The sequence below is a fragment of the Canis lupus genome, chromosome 17, assembly GCF_011100685.1.
Source record: "Canis lupus familiaris isolate Mischka breed German Shepherd chromosome 17, alternate assembly UU_Cfam_GSD_1.0, whole genome shotgun sequence".
NCBI classification, from domain to species: domain Eukaryota; kingdom Metazoa; phylum Chordata; class Mammalia; order Carnivora; family Canidae; genus Canis; species Canis lupus.
The window spans coordinates 15730448-15755969 of record NC_049238.1 but is presented as its reverse complement, the minus strand read 5'-3'; the positions used below and the strand labels follow the sequence as shown (position 1 = coordinate 15755969).

Below are 25522 nucleotides of genomic sequence, written 5' to 3'. Positions count from 1 at the left end.
CTCTCCTTTCCCTTTGCCCCTCCCTCTGCACACGTGCACATGCTCTCTCACTCACTCTCTCAAATAAATAAATAAATAAAATCATTTTGGTTTTTTTTTTTTTTTTTAAGAAAAAAAAGAGAAAACAGACTTGATTAACTGCTTAAAAAGCCACCAGCTCTGCTGGCCTGTTATCTTACCTCTGGCAAGAGAAGACATTAAGCCCAAAACAGAGGGAGCTAGGAAGTAGTGAAAATAACCTCAGGGTACTCAGTGAAGGATGATACATCTTCTTTTGTGTAATGTAATGGTGATAAGGTGACAAGTCTAATTCCTACATTCTTAACCTGGGTGAGAAGCTATGTACTGAATTATCTAATGAGAGCAACATTCAACCCCATTATCACAAGAAGCCCTTAAGTGAAGGCAAAATCAAGCATTTGAACAGGAAGAACAACATTGAAAGTTGAAAATAGACTCAAAGGATAACCCTAGATCAAGGTTTCTCAAATTTTGGCAGGCATCAGAGTCACCTGGAGTATTCATTAAAACACAGATGAGTGGGTGTCACCTCAAGTTGTTGATTCAGTAGATGTGGGGTGGATCTGGGAATTTGCATTTTTAACAAGTTCCACTGGTAATGTTGATGTTGTTAGTTCTAGGACCACATTTTCAGAACCACTACATAGCTCTTGAGGAAAACCAGTAAAATTATCTGTGTGTGGCTGAATTTCTGGGAAATGTCTTTGGTTCTCATTTTCTTGTTTGTTTGTTTGGTTTTTAAGATTTATTTATTCATGGGGTGGGGGGCAGAGACACAGTCAGAGAGAGAAGCAGGCTACTTCCAGGGAGCCTGATGTGGGACTCAGTCCCCAGCCCGGGATCATGCTCTGAGCCAAAGGCAGACGCTCAACTGCTGAGCCACCCAGGCGGCCCTGATTCTCATTTTATTTTCTTAAAGATTTATTTATTTATTCAGAGAGAAAGAGAGAGAGAGAGAGAGAGGCAGAGGGAGAAGCGGGCTCCATGCAGGAAGCCTGATGTGGGACTCGATCCCAGGTCTCCAGGATCACACCCTGGACTGAAGGCGGCGCTAAACCGCTGTGCCACCGGGGCTGTCCTGATTCTCCTTTTAAATTGACATCTTATTTTTTATAACTTTGAGTATGCTTATTGCTTAGGCTACCTGTGCACTGTTGAGTTAATAACTTAGTAATTGGAGCCTGGTTCCTTTGCTACCTAATGAGAACAGTGCCATCTAGAGGCATTAGCCCAAAGGGCCACCAGAGGGCCAAAGGAAGCTATGGTTTTCTAGAGAGGGTACATGAGTGGCTCATCATCATCAAGGATTTATTGACAACCTACTAGATGATTATGTGTCGTACTGCGGAAATCTACAAAGAAATAGAGATTCCAGTCTCCGCCTTTTAGGTTGGTGACTTTCTATCTGTATTCTGAGGAGCCCAAAAGTTCTAAGATGGGCACGTGGGGCTCTAGTATCCCATCCAGCCAGAACAGTTCTGCTTTCATCTGTTTTACATATTAAAGGTTATGTTTGCAAATGCATGCTATGGTAGATTGCTTTGGATAGGCAGGGTAGATAGATTATTCATCATCCAAGATTATTGCCCTAAAGAACAGGTTTTTTGACATGCAAAATATGGTGTGAAAATATATAATCATTGAGAGAGAGGACATAAGCTATAACCACCCATCAAATGTTGAAAGTATGTTTTGCTTCATATTAGCACATGTTAAAATTATGAACAGTTGGAAATAATATTCTAGTTGCGCCACATTATCACAACCATAAATTGAGTATAATTGGGAGCACAGATGTTCACCAATGTCAGGAGGGGGTGATTCAAGACCAAAAAAAAGTGTGAAAAGAAAATGTGAGGAATTAGAAGTATAAACTCCTTCTGGCTTTGATTTACTATAGAGTCAGCTTACTTGACGGCAGATTCATTATCAACTATTTTAAGTCATTTGTTCAAAAAGTGTAACATAAAAACTAGAAATCACAGTGATTTAGTTTCAGCTGATAAAACACTACCTAAAAAAGTTACACAATCTTTCAACTGATGATGAATTTGAGTCATGCTTATCCAAAGAAACAGTAAACCACTCCCATTCCAGTATTCAAACACAAGGAAAGAGAGAAAAACAGTAAAATTTTGTCTCTTGCCAGGACCACGATTGGCAGAGGAGCATGGAGGCAGAATGGAATGGCTAGAAAAGCCAAAGGCAGGCACAGTCAAGTCTGGGGGACTCATAGTCACTGGACAGTAAACAAGGCTCTCAGTAGGTGGGAAGAAACAGGGAAAAAAAACAAGGGGTGGAGCAAGAAAAGAAGTTAAGAATCCCACAAATTGTTAGTCTCGGGGAAGACAGAAGCAAGAAGCACAACAAGACTAGGGAAAGTAATACTGAAGTCAGTGTCCTGTTACACAGGCCAGGTCACTGCCCCTTTCTTCATGGGCCTTAGCCTCTTCCCGCTGCTCACAACAGTGGAGCCCAGACTCCCTGGTGATGTTCAGTGTCCTCCTTGATCAAGTGGCAGCCTTCCTTTCCGACCTCATTTGTTCCACCTTCCTATAAACCACAAACAGCCACAGAACTCATCATTGTCCAGAATTACACCTCACACTTTTATGTCTTTGGCTTTTGTTATTTGCTAAGTCAATAAACATTATGTTCTTCTTGCTGAATCAATCTGTCTCTCTCTCTCTCTCTTTCTCTCTCTTGGTCTCTCATTTCCCGTATTTTCCCCTACTAAAATCCTTAGCAGAGCACTGGGTTTTATCAGGTGAAAAGCATAATTTGATGACCCCAGTTTTTAGCCATGTATTTGGAGAATAATTATAATAAATTATTTTATAAGACGTGTTTGGGGCTTAAAAGATTTTATTTATTTGATAGCAGTTTTAAATAGGATGCCTACCTACCATAGCCTGTGTTCCATGCCTTAAAATTAGCTAGCAGACTTACACCAATGTTTAGATGCAACAAGTTTACAGAAATATTTAGGGGGCCAGGGACAGTCGAGGCCTAAACTATGAGAATGTGCTTTCACATCAGCTTAGTAAACTCAGGGTACAGTCATGAAAGGAAGACCTTTGGATCAGTGAATTACATACGCATGAAGAATTAGGGACAGTTCTCATCCACCGTTTCACTGATGTTTTGCATAAACTTAGATAAAGTCCCTTGGGGCTTTTGTATTCCACTGAGAGTAATGGAGAAATGAATGGTAATTTCCCCTATAAAACTGATGTAGGTAGGAAAGTCATGTCAAAGCATTCTTAATTAAAATGTTTTATTTTGAGAAAAGAAATTTAAGTATGAAAAAGTACAAACAATAGTGTAACAGTCCAAGGTTCTGTTCCTCGATTTTCTCTCAATAGTTATCACTTTGCCATATTTGCCATAATTGCTTTAATATTTTCTGTTAATAAATGAAAACAATTCAGAAGTTCCATTTTTTTAAATTTATCTTTATTGGTACTTTTTTAGGGAAGGGGGGAAGGGGCAGAGGGAGAAAAAGGATCTTAAGCAGGCTCCACACCCAGCAAGGAGCCCGATGTGGGGCTCAATCTCACAACCCTGAGGTAATGACCTGAGTTGGAATCAATTGGTCCTAGCAGAAGGCTCATGTAGCACTAATCTCCAATTTTGTTAGTTCTATGGTCATAGATAACTTGTAAATAAATACTGCTTAAACGACAATATATAGTAAGACTTATTATGCATTTATATCCAATATGTACCTAGACATACATATATATTATGTATGTATTATTAAATTTAGGCCATATGTTTGCATTCAAATATGTAAAGTTACACATTTATAGTAATGTGAATTAGTAAAGAATATTTTCTAGATATTTATCTTGTTTTATTTGAAGAAGGGCACAGTAGTTTTCATGAATCCAAAGGGGCATTACCTTTCAATTGTTCTAAACGCAATTAAAATGGTTTAATAAATTAAATTAAAATCCGTATTTTAAATGCAATAAAAATTTATTCTTTTCTCGAGGAAATGCTTTAGATAAACTTATTTCAGTGTTTTATAATTGTGTTTTTATCTATTTGTTTGTTTTTATTAGATTGTGAACTCCTTGAAGATAAGGGGAGTATACTGTATTTATATCTGTATTTTCAAAGTCACCATGGGCTGGCCATTTAGTCACTGTTTTCTGTCAGAGTGGTCAATTCACTTAGTGTGAAATGGAATGAAATACTAGTTATCAGATACCTATGTCTGTAAGGGATACATAACATTTCGATCCAAAAGTGACAAAATTTTAATAACTGAATCAATTTGAACAACTAGATAAAGAGTAAATGTGAAATACTAATATTACTTAATTTCTCTGTGAACTCTGTAGGAACAGATTATATGTACCTTTTGAAATAAACTCCAGACTCAATATATGAGCTATAAAGTAAATAGAAATGGGTCTAAGAAATAGGGTCAGGTTCTAAAAATTGTCAGTATTATATTTAAGACCATATCTTGATAGATGTTATGTTCCAAACATATTTAGTGGATTGTAAATTGTAGTACATAGTACATTTTTCTACAGAAAAAAAATGGCTTAGGTAATTTCCATATTATTATTTTCATTTTGGTACAATTAAATATAATTATTTTACTATATTTTATGGAAAGTGATAATGATTTCTGGCCTTTTTTCAGAGTATATTAAAATAATAATCATGAAAAACAGTGAAATATATAATCCTTTAACCTTTAGTTTTTACTAGTAAAATAATGTCCAGATAGCACATTTAAGTTTGCTATCATTATTATTTCTAGAAAGTATTTTCTTCTCCTTTAACCTCATTACTATAGCAGACATTAATAAGTAATGTGTTTACCTTGGAAATCTACTGAGCAGTTCCCAGAGGTAAAGCTAGATTTACTTCTGAAATATTCATTTGATTAATCTTTTGAATTATAGTGTTCATTAAAGTTCATCTGAAATATAATCTTTTAGAACCTTATTTCTGGTGTCAGTGAAGTTTTAAAATGTTTTACTGCATTTAGCTCATTTTCTTTCTCTTTGCGCTATCCAAGTAAATGTTCTTGGTATATATTCCAGGGAGGACTTAAATGATGGGAATTGGAATGATAGCAACCATAACTTTCACTTCTCTTATAGTTTATGCCAGACACTTGTGTTATGTGCTTTAAAAATATTATGCTTACACTCTTAGGAGGCTAGAATTATTATCTCTGTTGTAGATAAGAGGACACTGAGGCCAGGTTAAAAGATTTGCCTTAGCCACCAAGTTAATAAGGTGCTCAGCTGGGAGTTAGACTCAGATTTATTTTGTCTCCAACACCCATGATATTACTATACCATGCTGTCCCAATGAAAGGAAGATTTTGACAGTTTCAAACATTATATATTTTGAAAAATAAAAAAATGGGTTTGCAGGTCTTATAGATGTTTGTTTTGGAGTATGTAAGGATAATATGATCACTTCTGGGTGGAGGGATCAAATCAGATAAACTGAGAGGGGAACATAAAGTACTCAAGTGTAATATTCAATGAACACTTTTAATTTGGAGCTATCAGGGGCCCTACCAAAGTCAGACTTCCAGATTTTCTCTCTTCCCCATTCTGTTTTATGCTGAACTTCCCTGATTCGAGGCTGACCTAGAAGGATTAGGGCAGAGCACATCTTACCTGAGAGATTAGTAATACTATGGAAAAAAGGAAACTAATAAGCCTCATTGACTCAGTAAAAAAGGTCTTCCATAACTGTATAGAAACATACAGTGGGACAAAGATAAGCAAGACATAAATTGTAACATAGGAAAAAATTAGGAGTAGTGTGGTGAGATAAACATGGGATATTGGGGAACCTGAAAAGAAGGCTACTTTACTTCTCACCCACTGAATCCTAAAATGGCTTCTCGGAGGAGATAGCACTTGTTTGGAGTTTGAAGGATGAAGAGGAGTTAGCCAGATTAACAAGGGTTGCTGAGCACTGAAGGGAATGGAAACGGCATGTACAGAGAAAACTGAAGAGCAGTCCTTCACAGTGAGTTCTGGGTACCCGTCAAATGAGCCACAGTGTGGCTCATTACAGTTCACATTAGTAACTTGTAGGAATCGAAGGCAAGAAATTTAATATGCTAGTGATTCAAATTTTAATAAACAATTTACCACCTTGTGATATTTTGAAATATTACAGGTGCATAGGGAAGACCTATTGAAATTTCCCATATTTATAGAATACCAGAGCTTAGCAGCATCCTCAGAGACTGTCCAGTGAGTTCATTTTTTTTTCACTCCACATTAAGATTTACTGTGTGCTAGCCACAGAGGAAAGGGTGAATCTTGCCTCCTAGGAGCTCATAGCCCATGAGAGGAAATAAAAAGACAATTATACAAGTATGATAAAGTGCTCTAATAAGAGTGAAGAGGACTGGCTAAGCACAAAGGAAGGCTCATTCATTTTTCTTGGAGATTAGCTAGATAAAGTTTTAATTAGCTCTTGAAGATTCCAGAAGACAGTTCATTTGTGAAAGGAAGAAAGGATATTTCAGGTTAAGACTGCTGGTTAAAAGGAACAATTTGCAGCATTTCTTCTTAAGGCTTTCTGTCTAAATTCTTCAACAGATTATCTAAAATAATGAAGCAGTGTCATGGGTTTTTGTAGTTTTCTATTAATAATATAAACTAGCCTAACCAGCGGTTCTCAGTGTGTGGTCTTGGGACCAGCAATATCAACATCTCCTGGAAACTTAGAAACAGAAATTCTCAGTTCCCAGCCCAGACCTACTGAATCACAGAATTTGAAGGTAGAGTCCAGCAATTACTGCTTTCCTAAATCCTGCAGAGGGTTCTGATAGATGATCAAGTTTGAGAGGTAGTGGCCTAAGCTAACTGTAGTTCATGGACTAGTTGAAAGTTCCTGAGCTCTGAGGACAGACCTGGGTTTGAATCTTACCTTTTTCACTTCATAGATGTGTGATTTTCAGTGTATATCACCTAATGTCTGTAAGCTTTGGGGTTTTCATCTATAAAAAGAAAATAAATACTACCTTTCCAGGGCTGTTGTGAAGACTTGTTGATATAATTTGAGTAAAGTGTATAACACTGTAACTAGCACATTGTAGGCTTTAAATAAGTCATAACTAGTACTGTTGTTGGCTATTTTTTTAGGTATTTTTCCCAGTGAGTTTATTATTTTCCTCATTAAGTGAAAATATACACATATTTTTGCTTTTAGATACAAACGCTCAAGAAATTAATGACATCTATGGACTACAAGGTCAAGTGGAACACAAGCTAGCTTTCCTGAGAACTCATGTGCCAAAGGAAATAAAACTTGTGGTCATTGGCCATTCAATAGGCTGCCATTTTTCTCTTGAGATTTTGAAGCTTGCCCCTGAACTCCCAGTAAGTATGCCTCAGGAAGTGACTGTAAGTGCTAGATTATGCACTTGCGCAAATTCACCTCAGCTTTCCTTCCCTCTTTTATCTCTTGTTTAATGATAAACAGAACAGAGAGGGGGATATTTGGTGGCTGCCTTTCTTTATCTTTATCTATATTACTGTGGGCCTATGTGCATGTATGTTCATGCTGTTTCCATGTGTTTCAAAAAATAATAAGGAGATAGAAATTTACCAGATGAATGCTATTTAATCTAGGGTTATATGAAATTCTGAAGTTGCTTATAACTTCTCATTTATAAAGGCATATTTAAGAGTAGTCGTCAGCTAAGACCTAGAGAAGAATCTGATTGTGACAGTATTTTGCAAATGTTCACGCCTCCTTTCAAAAGGAAGATAATTTATTATCATTGTCGTCATCATGATCATCAGTAAGCAAACAGCTGTCCTTATGGAATACCAGATCTTTATTTAATTATAAGCCTGGATACTTCTCCATTCTATAGATTGGCAGCCTTTTTGAAGCATTCATTCATTCATAAATGACTGGGTGCCACTGGGTGTCAAATATTAAGTAGAATACTGGAGACACAAAGGCCTATTTAAAGTGCCTGAGAAAGCTAGTGAGCTAGAAGGGACTTCAAAACAAGAGAGCAACTCATACTCTCACTTACATGTACAATTGAAAGAATCTACTGAATGGATGCAATACACAACATAAATTATTTCTTTATTCAACAAACATATATTAAACACTGGCCATGTGTGAGGCCCTGAGCTGTGTTTTGAGGACATCCAGGTGACTAAGACAGTCTTTGAGATAAGAGCGTCCAAAGTCTAATGGAAGAGACACACTAACCCATAGGTCTGATAACTACTGAGTGTAGGAGTATGAGGGAATGCTATTTAACCTTGTAGTCTGAATGTAAGATAGAAGTGATTCCTTCCTAGAATCTCTGTGTCCTCGGATTTTGACTCTTCTTATTCCATATGATAAAAATCTCAAGGAGTTTCAAAGCTCACTGGAAATTTTCTTCTGTTTGTACCAGCTTGACACACTTACGTCTCACTCATAATTGCCCTTAGGAAATGTACAACTATAGCGTCCCTGGTTATAGTTTTTAATGCCAAATGGATGGGCATTAAGGAGGGCACATGACATAATGAGCACTGGGTGCTATATGCAACTGACGAATTATTGAAAACTACATCTGAAACTAATGATGTACTATATGTTGACAAATTGAATTTAAGTTAAAAAAAACAAATGAAGGTTGTTAATTTTTGCTTATTGGGTGTAAGAAAGTGTATTTTCTATTTCTAAGTGCAATTTCGATAAATTCAGGATTGCTTTCCATTCACTGTGTTATTGTTTCTACTCTTTTTTCCACAGAAAAGTATTTTAATTGGAAAGGAGACTTTATTTTTGTTTTTAGCATCTTGCATGGCTTTTGATCTCTTTTGTGCCTTCCAAATCTCTTCTAGTACTGTGTGATGAAGTTACCTTCTTTACAGTGCCCAGCCCTGCCACTCAGTGGTTCTGTTTATAAGTTGCTGAAAGCCCTGGCTCTAGAGCTAAGACACCTAGGTTCAAATACTTGCTGTCATAGTTTGTGTGACCTGGGACAAGTTATTGAGTATCTCAATACCTCTGTTTCCTCATCTGTGAAATGGGGATAATGATATGTTCCCCAAAGAGAGAATTAAGTATGGTGCCTCAACCTTAGAAGTCCCCTAATAGGTACTAGCTGTAATTGTGACATTGGAATCATTGGCTCAGTCACTAGGTTAAGTACTGTATTAGTTATCTACAGCTGTGTAACAAATTACCCCAAAATCAAATAGAGTAAAACCATGCACATTTATTCTCTTAGAGTTTTGTGGGTCTGGGATCTAGCCACAACTTAGCTGGGTCCTCTGCTTTGGGGTCTCTCATAAGACTACATGCAATCGAGGTATCTTCCAGGGCTGCAGTCTCATCTGAAATTTTGAATTGAGAAGGATGTGCTGCTAAGCTCACTTACGTGGTCATTGGCAGGACTCCATTCCTTGAGGGTCGTTGGACTGAGAGCCTTGGTCCATCACTGGCACTTCGGTGAGGGCATCCTCAGTTCCTTAACATGTGGGTCGTCTTTCTAACTTGCCTCATTAGAGGAAGTATGGTAGAAGAGCCAGAGAAAGTCTGCTGGCAGATGGAAGTCACAAACTATAGCCTAATTACAGAAATCATGTCCCATTACTCTTATGGTATTCCATCTGTTAGAAGTAAGGCCCTAGGTCCAGCCCCCACAAGAGGAGCAGATTACACTGCAGCATGAACATTAGAAAGTAAGGATCATGTCAGAAGCTGCCTACCCCACCACCGCTACAGTGAGTATTTCACTTGTGTCATGTACAGTCAAGCATATAGATACGTAGATAACATATAAGTTAAAATACTGAGTTTATTTCCCAGTATAGCAAGTGAGCTGGTCTTGCCAAAGAAAATGCAGCAAACTGATATGAAATACAATTTGGGGTTATTAGTTATCTCGGGTGTTTTAAAAACCTTAAAAAAAAGGAATTTTTTTTTTTTGAAGAAAAGAGTACTTGTATGTTTGAAATAATAATAGCATTACTATTTGTGATGGTTAATTTTATATGTCAATTGGACCCAGCTAAGGGACGGCCAAAGAGCTGGTAAAACATTTCTCAGTGTGTCTTTGAGGATGCTTCCAGAAGAGATTAGCTTTTGAATCAGTACACCAAGCAAAGATTTGCTCTCACCATTGTCAGCAGGTATCTTCCAATCCATTGAGGTCCCAAATAAAACAAAACTCAGGAAATGGGGGTTCTTTCTCTCTCTCTTCTTGAGCAGAGATGTCCATCTTTTCCTGCCCTTTGACATTGGATCTCCGGGTTTGCTGGCCTTCGACCCAGGATTTACAAGATTAGCTCCTCTGGCTCTCAGGCCTTCAAACTCAGACTGAATCATACCACTGTCTTTCTTGCTTCCCATCTTGCAAATGTCATATTGTGGGACTTTTTGGCCTCCATAATCATGGGAGCCAATTCCTATAATAAATCTCCTTTCATATGCATGCATACATATAAATCCTGTTGGTTCTTTTTCTCTGCGAACCCTGACAAATACACTATTCTGTAAACATAAAGAAGAAAATACTCATTTCTGAGTCCTCACAGTCTATTAACTTAATCACTGATCTGTCTTTTTGGCTTTTGGTTGCTTCACATCGATTCTGCGTGTAGTGTATAGTTTCTCTTCTACATTCAGGAGAACAGTTGTTCAGCACATTTGTTTTGAATCCATCTCTCCTTTTTGGCGTGCGCTCACATGTCTGTTGGGAAAGAAGTACAATGCTTCTCAAGGTGAATGCAGCTTCTTATAGCTCCTTTAGCTCTAGAGCTTTCTAATTATTGTTCTCCTTCCAGGTGTTCTTGCCCTTGCAGGAACGGTGGTGAAAAGGGGAAAGGGAAATGAAACATGAGCGTAACGTAGTCTGTTTGTGGAGGCATAACTCATACTGTGATTATAGAGTTTTCAGAGAGACATGTGAAACCGTGTCTTCTTAAAAAGGGTGTTTTCTAGAAAATAACGCATGCAATAAATTGTCCATAAAGGTCACCCAGGGAGAAGGGTGAACATCTGTATGATTTTTTTTTATATTATTCAAAAGCTTCGTCTGTTTTCAATTAACTGCATTGTTGAAGCCCTCCCCACCCTACCCCCCCCCCCCGCCCCCGCCTCTTTAAACACCTGGCCCAGTTAATATCGGTGGTGTGATCCCTGCTGAAGTGTTGAAATTTCAGTGTCTCTGCGCTACCCTAAGACGGCACGGTGCCTGCATGCCTGAAGTTAGCATGACACGCTCCATTTAAGATGCATTTGACAATCAAATAAGTTTGTATAAGCCAGAGTGTTGCAATCCCTAATCATTTTGCCAAAAATAAGTTAGCTGTTATGTTTTATAACATATGAAGTGTGATAATAAGAAACTTGTGTTTCCATCTTTTCTGTTATTTTTACTGGAATATTTGACTCCCATAAGATTTTGAAGACATATGTGTAGTTTAGTAGCTGGTTTATTTGGTTTTATTTTGGTTCAGTTCTTTACAATATTTTTATAACTAATTATAGGAAACTTTGGTCTTAAAATTGTTTTAAAATACTTATTGCACACTTTAGACATATTATCTGACCTTTATTTTAATATACTAAAGAAATGGCTCTTTTAAAAATCTGATATTGAAATTTTTTTTGTTTCTTTAAGCAAATTTGGTACATAGAATTAGAGAAATCATTCTATATTTTAACAAGTAATGCCCAAAATAAAGAATTTAAAAAGAAGCCTGAGAAAATATATAATTGGAAGACTGTTAAATAGTAGCTGTCATGACTTGTAATAACAAACATAGTTTTAGACTCATAGGCTCTTAGAGCTGAGATGGACTTTAGAAACAGTCTCATCCTATCTTCCATTTCATGGATGGGAGCTGAGAGCAAAGTCCCTTGCCAGGATGCAGCCTCAGCTCTGTCTTAATCCAGGGGTAGGATACAGTTATATTAGCTGTGGGTATAACAAGAGTCTAAGAAGATATTTGATGACTCTTTCAAACTTTGGATGACAGCAGAGCCTACAGATAGCACTGTATACTCCTGGATACAACGAGCTTCATGCGGTCCATGATGTTGCAGCTCAAGAAGCTGGAGACCCCCATGAATGCTGCTTTAGCAATTTGGGGCTGGAGGTCAAGTAACTGGAACAAAAAAGTAGTAGTTTCATCCATCCTATTTAGAATCTTCTTTTCAGCATTAGTCCTCTGTATGTTAAAAATGTGCCATCTGATTTTGCCAATAGATTGCGTCAAATTCAAGGTTGGAAGTTGAAAGACCTTGATTCTCAAGTGGATTCTGCACTGAGTTGTGAGGTGAACCTCAAGTAATTTTACTTTTATTTTCCTCTAAGTATTTATATAGCATTTTATGAAAACACTTCATTCCCTTCCAGGGATAACAGATCCTTCAAAAACTTAATTTTTTATATCATTTGGCCTTTCTTGGGGAAAATGCACAATAACATAGAGCTTCCTTTGTCTGTCTGGTTGGCAAAACTATCTTCTCTCTAAATGAAATTTCCAGATTACTTAAACTCTCTTTTTTAAGCACCAGACTCTTTTATCCAGTTGAATAAAAATTTGTCTAAAATATATTATTTACTTATCTATCTTCTTCAACAGTGCATATTGATTATGGAGGAATTAGTGATTCAAGGACGTCGTTTTGATAATGATATTATACTACAGTGAAATACGATTAAAGAGATTTTGCCTATGTCCTGAAACTTCTTAAATGATAGTGCTTAAAAAAAATTGCCTGTTTATTTTAGTTTCTCTGTCTTCTTCCTCAGTGTTAGGTTCTACTTCTCTTCCCTACTTACAATTGGTTACTGTAATTTGAGACTAGTAGAGACAACAAATAATCATGTTAGAATTTTGTCTTGAGTAAGAATGAACAGGTCTTAAAATGCATATGCAAGAGTAAAATTGATGAAATTAAATATGTGGATTTTGTTATTGCTCAGAGCTTTTTCTTTGTTTATTTCTTCTGGGTCCCCAGTAGTGTTTAGATACTCAAAATTTGAGAGGCTTAAAAGACATAGCTGAGAATTTTGGACACTTTTTACTGAAAGAGTTAAAATAGCATGTTAGATCATGCGTGTTGATTTAGGAGTACATCTTGTCTACAGTAGGGAAAAAAATAAAGTCAAATATTCTGCAAACAATGAAATTATTTAGACTGTAGTGCCCCAACACTATTCGGATGAACCTTCTTGTCTGAAGTGAAAGCTAGATATCTTTGTGATAAACATTCATACAACATCACTGCATTGTGTTCAACAGTCAAGATAAACTGGAGGGAGGGGAAAGAATAAGAGCTCATTCATATATCAAAGTAACTGTTGTCAGAGTCCTGTCCCTAGATTAACTGAGGAAAGTAACATAAGGCTCTGAATATTTTGAAGAAAGAGATGGCTCCTAACTGGGAAGATCAGAAAAAGATGAAGAGCTGGTATTCGAGCAGAGGAAGACTGAGTCAGTACTTAGAAATGTTTAGATGTAGTGGGTTTGATGTTTTGGTGGTAAGGAGTTGTTATATATTCTAAGTAGTGGGAACAGTATAAAAAAAATAGTTTTTATCATTGGACACATGAAGAGAGCAGTGAGTGGTCTTATTTGGATGCAGCCTAGTATGCATGTAGCGAGCAGTGGGATGGAGAGCCTAGGGTAATAGAAGTGGGGACTAGGAGGTTAGGACTCTATTTCCTGGACAGTAAGGAGCCACTGAGGGATCTGTGATAATAATAGTCCTGAATCAGATATATTAATCTCTCAGCGAAAAGGAGAGTGAATTGGGGAGAGAGTATAGAATAAGAAGAAGAATAAGAAGCTAAAAACCCAGTGATAGGCAAGTTATTACTAGTTCTGATGAGAAATACTAAAGACTATATTTGGAATTTGCCAAGGGAAATTGTTAAGAGAGAAAAAAACTGGTCATATATGTATATTAGGAGAATGACTTTATCTGATAGGAAGATGAAGAAGAAGCAAAAGGTATAGTAAGTTTCTAAACTAATGACTACATTAGTCCATTAGTGGATTCTGAAGTCACCTCAGTGGGTTGCAAGCAGTGGCTCAATCAAGATAGGGTAGACTGTGCTACACTACAGTAAGTAGCTTTTAACAACAAAGATTTATTTACTGCTCATAATACAAATCTTTTGAGGGTTGGCTGCCCCATGCAGCATGTTCTCATCATGCACTCCTACTCCAGAATCCAGATTGATGGAGTAGCTTCTATCTGGCATATTCCAGTCTCATGGCAAAAGATAAAAAGGAAATAATAAACCACTGCATTTTAAAACCTCTGCCTGGAGGTGACATTTGTCAGTCTTCACACAGCATTGCACAGAACAAGTTCTATGACCAAGTCTGCCATCAAGGAGGCTGCAAAGTGTAATCCTCCTCAGAGCAGCGAAGTATATGTTTGTGAACAATAAAATAGCATTTCTAAAAATATAATAGAGTAAAATAGAATAGAAAATATTAGAGTTGATTGGATTGTAAACTTGTTTCACTTTTTATGGGGTTTGTTGATATCCTAGATTACAATGTAGAGTATATATCTTACTTTAGATCAGGGTTAAAAAGAAAAAAAAATGAAAGCCATTACCCTAGATTAGAGTGTACCACATGCTAAGAGAAAGGAGAAGATCAAGAAAGAGGTAAATGTGTGGTGATTAAAGATGGCCACAGGTTCTTTACCACTCTTCTCTCATGGAATAGTCTCTTTCCCTTCTCTTTTGAATCTGGGTTGGGCATGTGACTTTCACCAGTGGGATACAGTGGTAGTGATGTTAATTTCAAGCCTTTGGGAACTGGGAGCTTCTACTTCTTCCATCTTAGAAGCCAGCTGCCATATGCAAAGTCCAACTACCCAAGACTACCATGCTGTGAAAGAGCCCAAACTGGCCACATAGGATCATGAGGCACCAGACATGAGTGAAACCTTCTTGAATCTTTCAGCCTGTTACATCTGCTACTGAATGCAACCCAGGGAATGACCCCAGCCAGTGACACATGGAGCAGAAGTCCAGCTGAGTCCTGTTTGAATTCCTGACCTCACAGATTTTAAGAAAAAATAACCATTGCGGTCTTAAACCATAAGCTAGGGAATGGTACATTATGTAGCCATAGATAAGTGAAACAGAGTAACAGAGGTGAATTCAAAGAGAACTTAAAGCTTCTGGTATTGGTAATCAGAAGGTCAGTAGTGACCCGGAAGAGCACATTTGTAATGAAATAGTGGGAGAAGGGGGTCGCAGGCAGTTAGGTGGTAAATGAATAATGTTCCAGGAACTGGGGGCAGCAGGGGGATGGGAGTATGAAAGGAAATAGGTGGTTCTGGAGACACAGTGCACAGAATTGACACACTTGTGTCCCTGTGAGCCAGGAGTGACCCCTGCTACATGAAAACCACAGGGGTCAGTCAGTCAACAGCTAGCTACTCTGCTTGGTGAAAGACTCTTTCAGAAAACAATAAATTCCCCCTACTCTGAGGAAGGCTCTTATTGACTATGATGAGATGCGACTTTGCGAATCACTTATGCATTTACTTAAATACATATGTTTATCTGTTTGTGTGTGTGCACACACATTATCTTTTCTAATTACCCAGGAGACTACCTTGCTGAAAGCCGAACACATGGAAAGTTTCAACTTTGCGACTTCAGCCATGTTTTAGTCATCTGCATATTTTTTTAAAATCCTAAAATTGCTTTCAAAGTGGAAAAATTGTGTGGGCTTTTTTCATCTTTTCATAACTCAAAAACTATTTAATATATTTTTCTCAAACTTTGCAAAAAAAAAATCACCTTTGGGCTGAAACCAAGCATGGAAAATTTCACCACAAAGGGCTAATTTTTTGGAGAGCTGCAAGAAAGTGAAAACAGGGGTTTATAATAAAACATTCTTCATGCATGTTAATCCTTAGTACTTTATCTAATGCATTTCATCTGAGTATTTCTGAGCACTTTTCAGATTTAAATATTGAACCATTTTAGTATTGGTATGTCCAGGATACAGTCAGACATGGAAAATTTCCCCCATCTTCTCACAGGTCCACGTGAATTGAGAGTTAGCAAGATATGTTTAGAGGGACAAGTTGGGCAAGTGAAGTGAAGTGGCCATGAGGCAGAGAAACCTTACATACTGCCCGCACACATGTTAGCACCACGTCTTCTTGGCTTGGGAATAGTTGTGTGTAGAATAGTAGATGACATTAGGCACTCATTCAGATAGTGAAGCCAGCATTTCTCAGTGAAGCATCAGCATTACTTTTGGTCTTGTTAGAAACATGAATGATCTATAATTCTCCTTTTTGGTGGGGTCTTTGACTGGATGATGGGCACTGAGGGGGGCACTTGACGGGATAAGCACTGGGTGTTATACTATATGTTGGCAAATCGAACTTCAATAAAAAAATTTATATAGGAAAAAGAAAAAAAAAAACGTAAATGATTGGGCCCCACTCACACCTACTGAATCTGAAACTTTGAGGCTGGGACCCAGCTATTCATGGTCTTACAAGTAACGCAGGTGATTCTGACACATGCTCCAGGTCGGGAGCCGCCAACCTAGGCTTTCCAAAATCTGGAAACATGGTGTATGGAGATGCCGTGGACAATTAAATCTGTCCTTGGTCTTTCAGGAACCTGTCAGCTCTGTCTTCTCATGTCATGCCCTGGAAGCAGGAGGAATGCTAATCAGCTTCTCTGAAGGAAAGTTCTTTTTGTCTCTATTTCATATATCCTAGCTCTCTTTGCCTATGATCTGATCCACAAGCACCGTGACCCTCTTGAGTAAAGGTGCTGATACCAGATTACTCAGGGAAACAATGCTACCAAGAAGTATTTTCTCATTTCCTTGAGTTATCAGGGTCACACCTGGAGTGGGCCCATGCATGTCACTTTCATTTCTTTGCAGTCTTAAATTCCAGCTTTCAATGGAAGCTGACTGAGCCCTGCTCTCCTGTGTGCAAGTTCTCAAACTTTTGTTTTGCACTGGCCCTCTGCATTCCAGCAAACCCTAGTGTCTATGTCACTGTGTCTCTAAGCACAGAAGTAGCTGTATTTGTGGAATTATATCAAATTCTGAATATATTTTCCTGGTGACGGAAGTCATCAGTTTATTGTATGTGGGCCTTTAGCTAATCACCCAGTGCCCCAGCTTGTTGTTAGAATGGGAAATTCAGACATAGCCTGGGAGAGGTGTTTAAGCAGTTTAAAGCTATATTCAGTTACAACCCATCTCAGTGAAGCATGAATACAGCTACCTAAGCTTATATAGCTGGAAAGGAAAAAGAGGCTCATTTTTAAATTGCTCATTTAAAATTTTTATCATGAAAAACTTCAAACAAAAATAAAAATAATTAATTTTTAATTATTATTAGTAATGAATCACCAGAACCCATTATCCAGATTAGTATAGCTACTAATATTTTGTTATCTTTATTTTTTTCTAAAATACTTTCAGTTGAATTGTAGCCCTCATGGTATTTGACCCATAAATAATTTATTATGCATCATTAATAAAGGACCTTTTCTTTTACAACTACTATGTCATTATCACACCTAACAAAATTAATGATAATTCTTTGATATCATCTAATATAACCCATATTCAGATTTCCTTTGTCCCCAAAATGTGTCTTTACAGTGGGTTTGCAAGATCTTTCTTAAGTTTAAAAGTTTCCTTTCCAATTATAAAAGTTCATATATTTTTAAGTTTTAAGAAGGTAGGGAAAAAAGTAAAAAAATATGTGACTCTGAAGGTTGGTATAGTGTTCAGAGAGATTTAACATATGAAATGTACCATAAATTTCTTTCATAAGTCAACAAGTAGCTTTTTACAACTGAATGTGAAATTGCTTAAAGAAAAGTATGGCTAGATCATAATGTTATACAGGTCTTTTTAAACTGAGCTAATTTGTCCCTTGGGTTTCCATGCTTAGACCATAGGATAATCCAGCACACCCTCTCAATTTTGTTTTTATTTAATAAGAAAACACTGAAACTTTGAACTATTTTTTGCATTGTTGTTTATTAGGATGTAAATTTTTACATAAGATACTTAGCTCTCTTGAAGATACTCAGAGTGATTGAAAATTAAACTATGAACTATTTTTGCTATGACAATTATTATATCACTGTAGCAATCACTTGTAGGGTCTTAATCCTCGCAGAAACTCTTTGACAGGCTCCTTTTCCCATTTTCTACATGAGGAAACCAAGACCTAGGGATAAAAGTAGATAGCTGGTAAGTGCCTGTGCTAGGATTTGAACCCATGTGTGTTTGACTCCAAAATTCATGCCCCACCACCCACTAAGCTAAAAGATTAGCTTCTTATTATAGAGAATTTGTAGAAATCCATAAAAAGAACAGCAGTTCTCCAGTAAAGAAAGGCACAGAGGACATGAGCAGTTAATTCACTGAAGAAGAGCTAGCTAATAAAATCTATCCAAAAATATGTACCTGGCACAATGCATGATACAGTCCTTAATAAATTAATATATGGTAGTACTTGATAATGTCTGCTTATTGAGTATGTAGTAGCAATTAATAATGCTTGACAAATAGACCTCAGCAGTAATCAAAATGAGCTGCTACTATTGCAGTATTTAAAAGAAAAAGTTTAGTGTTGTGTGTGTATATACTTCTGGATACACTTTTAGAAAGTCTGAACAGTTAAACACCAGGTGGCTTATGATTGTGATCTCTGGGGTTAGAGGTAAGGGTATATTGGAGGTAGAGACTCTGTATTGTTTCTGCTATTTTACAATGACTGTGTGTTATCAGAAAAAAGATCAGTGTCATGGTTTCTCTGTAGGAAAACCCATTCCTAAGACCAGTAGTGGCACCAGGTAGGTAGCATTTTCAGCAGTAGCAGTGATCCTCACCTCTTACCTTATCTTACCCACTCTTCCTCCTCTACTCAGTTAGCTAGGCTTTTGTCCTTCCTTGCAATTTTTTATTAACCTGCTTCTCCTTACTCCTAGAATAATTTGGATTGTTGATAGGTATATCTTTTGAGGTCTCTTCATAATTATATTTGAATGTGATTTTAAAAAAACAAACAAACCGCAGGTTGGGATTAGCATAATCATTCATCATACTGCTAGAGTGAAGCGGGTCCTTTTTTTAAAAAAGGTTCTAGTACAGCCATATTCAAATCTCACCGGACCATGAGGTTCATAGTGATTTGGACTCTAAGAGGCTCTGTGGTATGAGTAAGTGCCCATGCTAAGGCAGAGGTGTCTCCTTTGTGGATGCAGATCTGAGAAATAGAGCTCATACCTTGCTACAATTAGACTTTGTTATGCCAGTGAACTGGGTGTTCACAGAAGAACAGATTCATAGAGACTTAGTGGATGGAGCATAGCATAGAAAAGAGGTAGCAGGGATCCCTGGTTGGCTCAGCGGTTGAGCATCTGCCTTTGGCCCAGGGCATGATCCTGGAGTCCTGGGATCAAGTCCCACATCAGGCTCCCTGCATGGAGCCTGCTTCTCCCTCTGCCTATGTCTCTGCCTCTCTCTCTCTTTCTCTCTCTCTCTCTCTGTCTCTCATGAATAAATAAATAAAATCTTAAAAAAAAAAAAAAAGGAAAGAGGTAGCATGCAAGAATATAAAAACCGAAGAACAAATTTCTCTTAAATTTCTGTGCAGTTCTGTGGCTCTTGTTTATTCTAGCCAGAAGATTCTTTTTAGGTCTATCAGTTTGTGGAGATGAGAACGGTGAATGTGATCTTTAAGAAAGGAAAAGGCTCTCTAATATGGTTATCCTGTGTGCATGAGGCTCTTTTACCCTCCCTTCTTGCACTTACGGAAAATCTGTGAACAATATGCAATGCAGGCCACAAAAAATTCCCTGAAGTGGAAAAAGCCTAGCAGGCACTAAATGAAAGATGCTTCACAAGAATAAAATGTGGTTGCTTTGAGATCTTACATTCCAAGCTGGTTTAGACTAATTGCATTAGGTTGGGAAGAAGCCAGATTATCAGGTGTCAGAAAGGTATATTGATGAATGAGTAAAGATTGAAGCCAGCATCCTTTCTGGCAGCCTATCCCTAGGAAAGGAGACAGTAAATCATTTCTCAGTATCAGTCATACAGAGACCAGAGGGAGCATGCAAAAATGAAGCCTGTAGACAGTCCAGAAACTCCATTTCAACAAATAATTTTAATTTATCCCTCACCAGTAGAGTTCTGGGAGCTTCTGTAGTAAACCAAATGGAGTGTTATAGATTCAGCCTTTTCCATAGCCCAGGACCCTTAGGGAAATGCTGAGGAGCTTCATGAGCCCTACTGCCGAGGAGAAAGGTCCTGAGAACTCCTATAATATTATATGAATGTTGACTGATGTCGATTGAGAAGTGATTTCAGAAAATCTTAGGGTCAGATTGTGATAATCTGGGTGCTGGGGCATTCTTTCCAGGTCCTCCGAGGGAGGTGGCCTCCTGTGTCTCCTTTGGCTGTAGACACGGCACCTGCCCGGTGTGTACATAGTGCTCCATCCTACCTGTTACTACTTCTTCTTACCTTCTTCCTTTCTGCTTTCTCCTACCACCACCCAACAAATGCCATTGGTCCACCTTCTGAAATCATCTCAAATGTAAACTCCTGTGGGAACTCTTTCCTGATTCTTCTCAGTCATTTTTATTATCCTTCTTTGAAACCTTCTCATGATTCTTATATATTCCACCTTGTATTATAGGTATTACATATTTATTTAATTTTCTCTATTAATTTTTTTCTTCTCCCTATTAAATTTTTAAGATTTTCTTCTTTTTTATGTTGAGGTATAATTTACATGCAATAATTCCTTTTTTTCTCTCCCTCCCTCAATCTAGATATTTTCTTCTTTTTTTTTTAAGATTTTATTTATTTATTCATGAGAGACACACAGAAAGAGGCAGAGACACAGGCAGAAGGAGAAGCAGGCTCCCTGCAGGGAGCCTGATATTGGGACTCCATCCCAGAACCCTAGATCACACCCTGAGCCAAAGGCAGACACTCAACCACTGAGCCACCCAGGTGTCCCTAGATATTTTCTTCTGACCTGTTTTCCAGTCCACCGATCTTCCCTTCAGCTATGTATAAACCTTTTTATACCCATTTTTGGCAGTCTTGATTCAGTTATTGTAATTTTAGCTTATAAAATTTCCATTTTATCATTTTTATAACAATTCTTGAAATTCTGTTGTGTCAGATAAATTCTGTTGTGTCAATATCCAAATCTTATCCAGTTGCATTTTTTTCTTCATTGTTTCTGGTCATCTCATCTTGTCCCTCAGTATGTTTGTATATGAGTCAGTGTTCTCCAGAGAAACAGAACTGGAAGGATATGTATGCAGAAAGAAGGACGCAAACTAGAAGGAGTTGGCTGACACAATTCTGGAGGGTGACAAGTCCTAAGAGCTATAGTTGGTAAACTGGAGACCCAGGAAGGCAGATGGTGTATAAGTTCTAGTCCCAAAGCACACAAGTTTGGGAAGACCCAGGAAGAGGCAGAAGAAAAACAATGTCTCTATTCAAAAACAGCAGAGGAATTCCCTCTTATTCAGCCTTTTGATTGGATGAGGCACTAACATCAGGAAGGGCAATCTCTGCTTTACTTGGTCTGCTGATTCAAATATTTATTTATCTCTTCCATAGCACCCTCACAGGTACACCCAGAATAGTGTCTGACCAAATATCTGATCACCCCGTGGTTCAGTCAAGTTGGCAGAAAATGAACCATTGAGAAAAAAAAAAAGAAAGAAAGAAAATGAACCATTGGAAAGCCTGGTTAAGCTCAGTTGGTTGAGCAACCAACTCTAGGTTTTGGTTCAAGTCATAATCTCATGGGTCATGAGATCAAGCCCCACATCAGGCCCCCCACTCAGTGGGGAGTCTACTTGAGATTCTCTACCCCTGCCTCTCCTCCCACTTGCTTGCGCACTCTCGCTCTCTCTCTCAAATAAATCTTTTTTAAAAAATGAACCATCACTGCTTAGTAAGATGTTCTTTTTCTTTTTTTAATTGAATACCTGACATTATATATGAAAAATTAAGACAATATGAGGCTTCTATATTCCTCCATGGAGAATTTCCTTTTGCTCTTGACTAGCAATTACAGTAAGGACAGATCATGTTAATGCCATCTGGACTCGGGCGCAATCAACAGTGCCTTTGATGGAGTTGGTCTATGTCCAGTAGGTCACTACTTCTAGGGGGTAACCCTTTGGTAGTTCCCACTGAAAGCCTGGGATTCCATCTCTTTAATGGGCACCAAATGCCCAAATGTTGACCCTTGAGCCATAGTATACTTCTAGAAACCCAGCTTCTTGTCCTCTTACCTGTTGCTCATGAATTGGAAAATAAGAAGAGCTATTTAAACACACCTCTCTTGAGTTTCCTTCTTCTCTAGGATTTTGGCCCTTTCAGCCCCTTCTGCCTTTGATGCCTTCATTTTTTTTTAATATTCTATTTATTCACAAGAGATACAGAGAGAGAGAGAAGCAGAGACACAGGCAGAGGGAGAAGCAGGCTCCATGCAGGGAGCCTGATGTGGGACTCGATCCCGGGTCTCCAGGATCACGCCCCGGGCCGAAGGCAGTGCTAAACCACTGAGCCACCCAGGGATCCCCCCTTTGATGCCTTCAAAGGCACTTTAAAAAAATACTTTTTCCAGCTTTTCTAATTGTTCTTGGCAAGAGGATTGCTTTGCAGTAAGCTAGTCTGCCATCCCCACTCCCCATCTCCACTGTTACCAGCTGTTGCCTGGCTTTAAATTCTTCAAACTCTGCTATTGAAAAGTATGCCATCTCGAGTTTCTGATTCTTTATGGGCCTTGTTTCTTCCCTGGACAGTTTTAGAATCTTCAGCCCCATTTTTACATCGTATGATGATATTCCTGGGACTCTTTATCCTTTTTAATTTGGAAACCGGCATCGTTCCATACCAAAAACTTCTATATTTTTTTTCCTCCTTGTTTTCTCATTATTTACATGTTAAATATCCAGAAACAATTCTGTTGATTCATTTTATTTTCCACTATCAATCTCTTTCTCCCTTCCCCCTCTGTTTTCATTCTCTACCAGGAGAAATATTGGAGATTTTCCCAACTGTTTCTTATAATTTATATAATTTTTTTTCAGCCTTCATAAAAATAACTTCTAAGATAATTTCTTAGTCTCTGTTCACTTTTTGTAGTGTGCTTTTGTGCTTTTTATTTCACGGCTCACTCCCTTTCTATCTAAGGAGAACAAATCTTTGGAGTTTTGTTGTACTCAGGCACTATTGCGATTCATTCTGAATTCCTGTTTTCATGTTTTGCTTTTGTTGATCTGTCTAGCATAATTGAAGCTTTGCTCAAATGTCCAACATTCCTTTGTTATCTATTCATATTTAAGAATGAAGCACTGAAAATCCGAGGAAGTTGTGTGTGGGAGTGGGCCTTATCAGCTAGCCGGCCTCGCTGCTGGGTGATTGGACAGGTATCCTGACCTTTTTTTGTGTGTGTGGTATTCCTCAATGTCACTCAGTGGTTTTTGTCTAGAGCCATTCAGTTTCTCCAAATCTCCTTCCTCAGGGCAGCAGCATCGGAGCAAAACAGCACAGAGGCTGGTGTTTGCATCTGAGAGTTTCAGCATTTAGTGTTTGGGCTCTCACTTAATCCCTCTCTCCTGTGGGCCCTTTACTCTGCCTTTCTTTGTGCCTGTGTACCCAGCTCAGAAAGCTCTCTCCTTTGGTTTCTATACAGAGTAAACCTGCAGTCCTGAGCTGGGCTTGGAGAGGAGGAGTTGCTTAGGGGTATTGAATGAGGCAGTCATCTTGGAAGGCTCACTGCCCCTCCACCAGACCAATCTTCATTCAGTCGGCTAGGTGCCATGCACTGTCACTGAGCACCTGTAATGGACATGAAGATACCCATGAACAAAACGGAAAAGAAGCTCTGCCTTCTCAGAGTTCACAGTCTGCTAAGGGGAAACAGTAGTAGACTTGAAAAATACAGAAAAATACAGAAATTAATGTGTTCAAAGGTGATGCTAGAGTGAGACAAGATCAAAGGGATTGGAAGTGCCGTGGCTGGGGGATAGAGGGCAGTGGTGGACTGTACTTTATTATTTAACATTTTATTTGAAAACAATTTCAGGCTTAATTAACAGAAGAGTTAGAAGAATAAGAATAGTATGTAGAACACCATATACACTTTACCCACACTTATAAATGTTAATATTTTACCTCATTTACCTTATTATTCTTCTCCCAACTCTCTCACACTCTGTCTCCTCTCATATGTATAGGGTAGGGGTATATATACACTATATATGTATTTATATGTGTGTGTATATATATATATACACACACAGAATATAGATATAGATATATAGAAATATAGATATAAAATATTAGTTTCTGGCTAAACTTTGAGCTGGTAACAGAATATATGACTCCCATTTCCATTGTATAGCATTTTCAGATACCATGAAATGTTTTTAATTGATAAATAGGTGACCTGTCATTTTATGCCAAATACTCTTGAGAGCAGAGAGTTCTTAGGCTTTCCAAGAGTGCAGTCCAACCCTGTGAGAGAAGGTAAGGAAGGGCCTTCCCAGGGGCTCTTGTCCCTTCTGTGAGATTCATAGAAGCTGAGACCTCAGAAATTCAGTGAGTCTCAGAGGTAGGACTCAGGAACTAACTCGGGTGTTTGCCCAGCCTGGGAGACTATAGGAGGGATAGCTCCCTCAAGAACCTGATGTATCTGGGAGTCAGTGAGAGGAGGAGCACCCCCTTTAGAGGCCTGTGAGAGAGAAAATATGTTAAGATACATCTTTGGTACCTCTCTCTTTTTTCCTGATCTGAAAGGAGAACAGATCCTTACCTGTTCTGTTATCAAAGCTGGTAATGGGATTTGTGCCTGAATTCTAGTTATTTAGGCCTAACCCTTTGCTGTGAATTAACTGCTCATTTTCCCGTTTTAATCTCTGTCTCCAGCAACACTTAGCTGCCCTGAGTGTTGGATTTTTTTTTGCCAGATAAAATGAAACAAGAGAGCAATACCTTGAGACTTCCTTTTGACTCCTGAGAAGCTAGGAGTGTTAACTGGGACAGCTCCTGTGGCAATAGTCTGACACTGGGTGGTGCATTGACACGTGTCCAGCGTGTGCCTCTGGCCATGGGCCTTTCCATTGTTCTGCTCTCTCTTAGTCTGAAAAGCTGTGATGCCTCATCTTAGTTCAAGTATTAAAATGGTACTTTAGTTTATGAAATGGAAGTGAATGTGTTTCACAGTCTTTCAGCAAAGTTAAATGAGGAGTCGTCTTTTATACAGATTTCCCCAAATAACCCTGAGTTCTGTTGTCAGCACTTTGCTCATGGAGGTACCCAGTGTACATTTGTCATTTTCTCTTTCCAAGGCCTTTCTCAGAGGTTCCTAGGCCATGATGAATCAGAGGTTTCTAGTGTCCGTTTTATGGTTCTGTTACACTCTTTCTTTCCTGTAGCATGCAGCCTATCATGCATTATTA

At 38.2% G+C, this 25522-nt stretch overlaps 1 protein-coding gene across 7 annotated transcripts in view; it reads left to right on the top strand.

The window, feature by feature from the left end:
- LDAH (lipid droplet associated hydrolase) overlaps positions 1 to 25522 on the top strand; it is a 104787-nt gene that overhangs the window by 36720 nt on the left and 42545 nt on the right. For all 7 annotated transcript variants that reach the window (XR_005372161.1, XM_038560877.1, XM_038560878.1 and 4 more), the window contains one exon: positions 7231 to 7400. Coding sequence is in view for 6 of the 7 variants with exons in the window: in XM_038560877.1 (XP_038416805.1) it covers positions 7231 to 7400 (170 nt within the window). In the remaining variant the exon portion in view is untranslated. The remainder of the gene's footprint in view (positions 1 to 7230; positions 7401 to 25522) is intronic.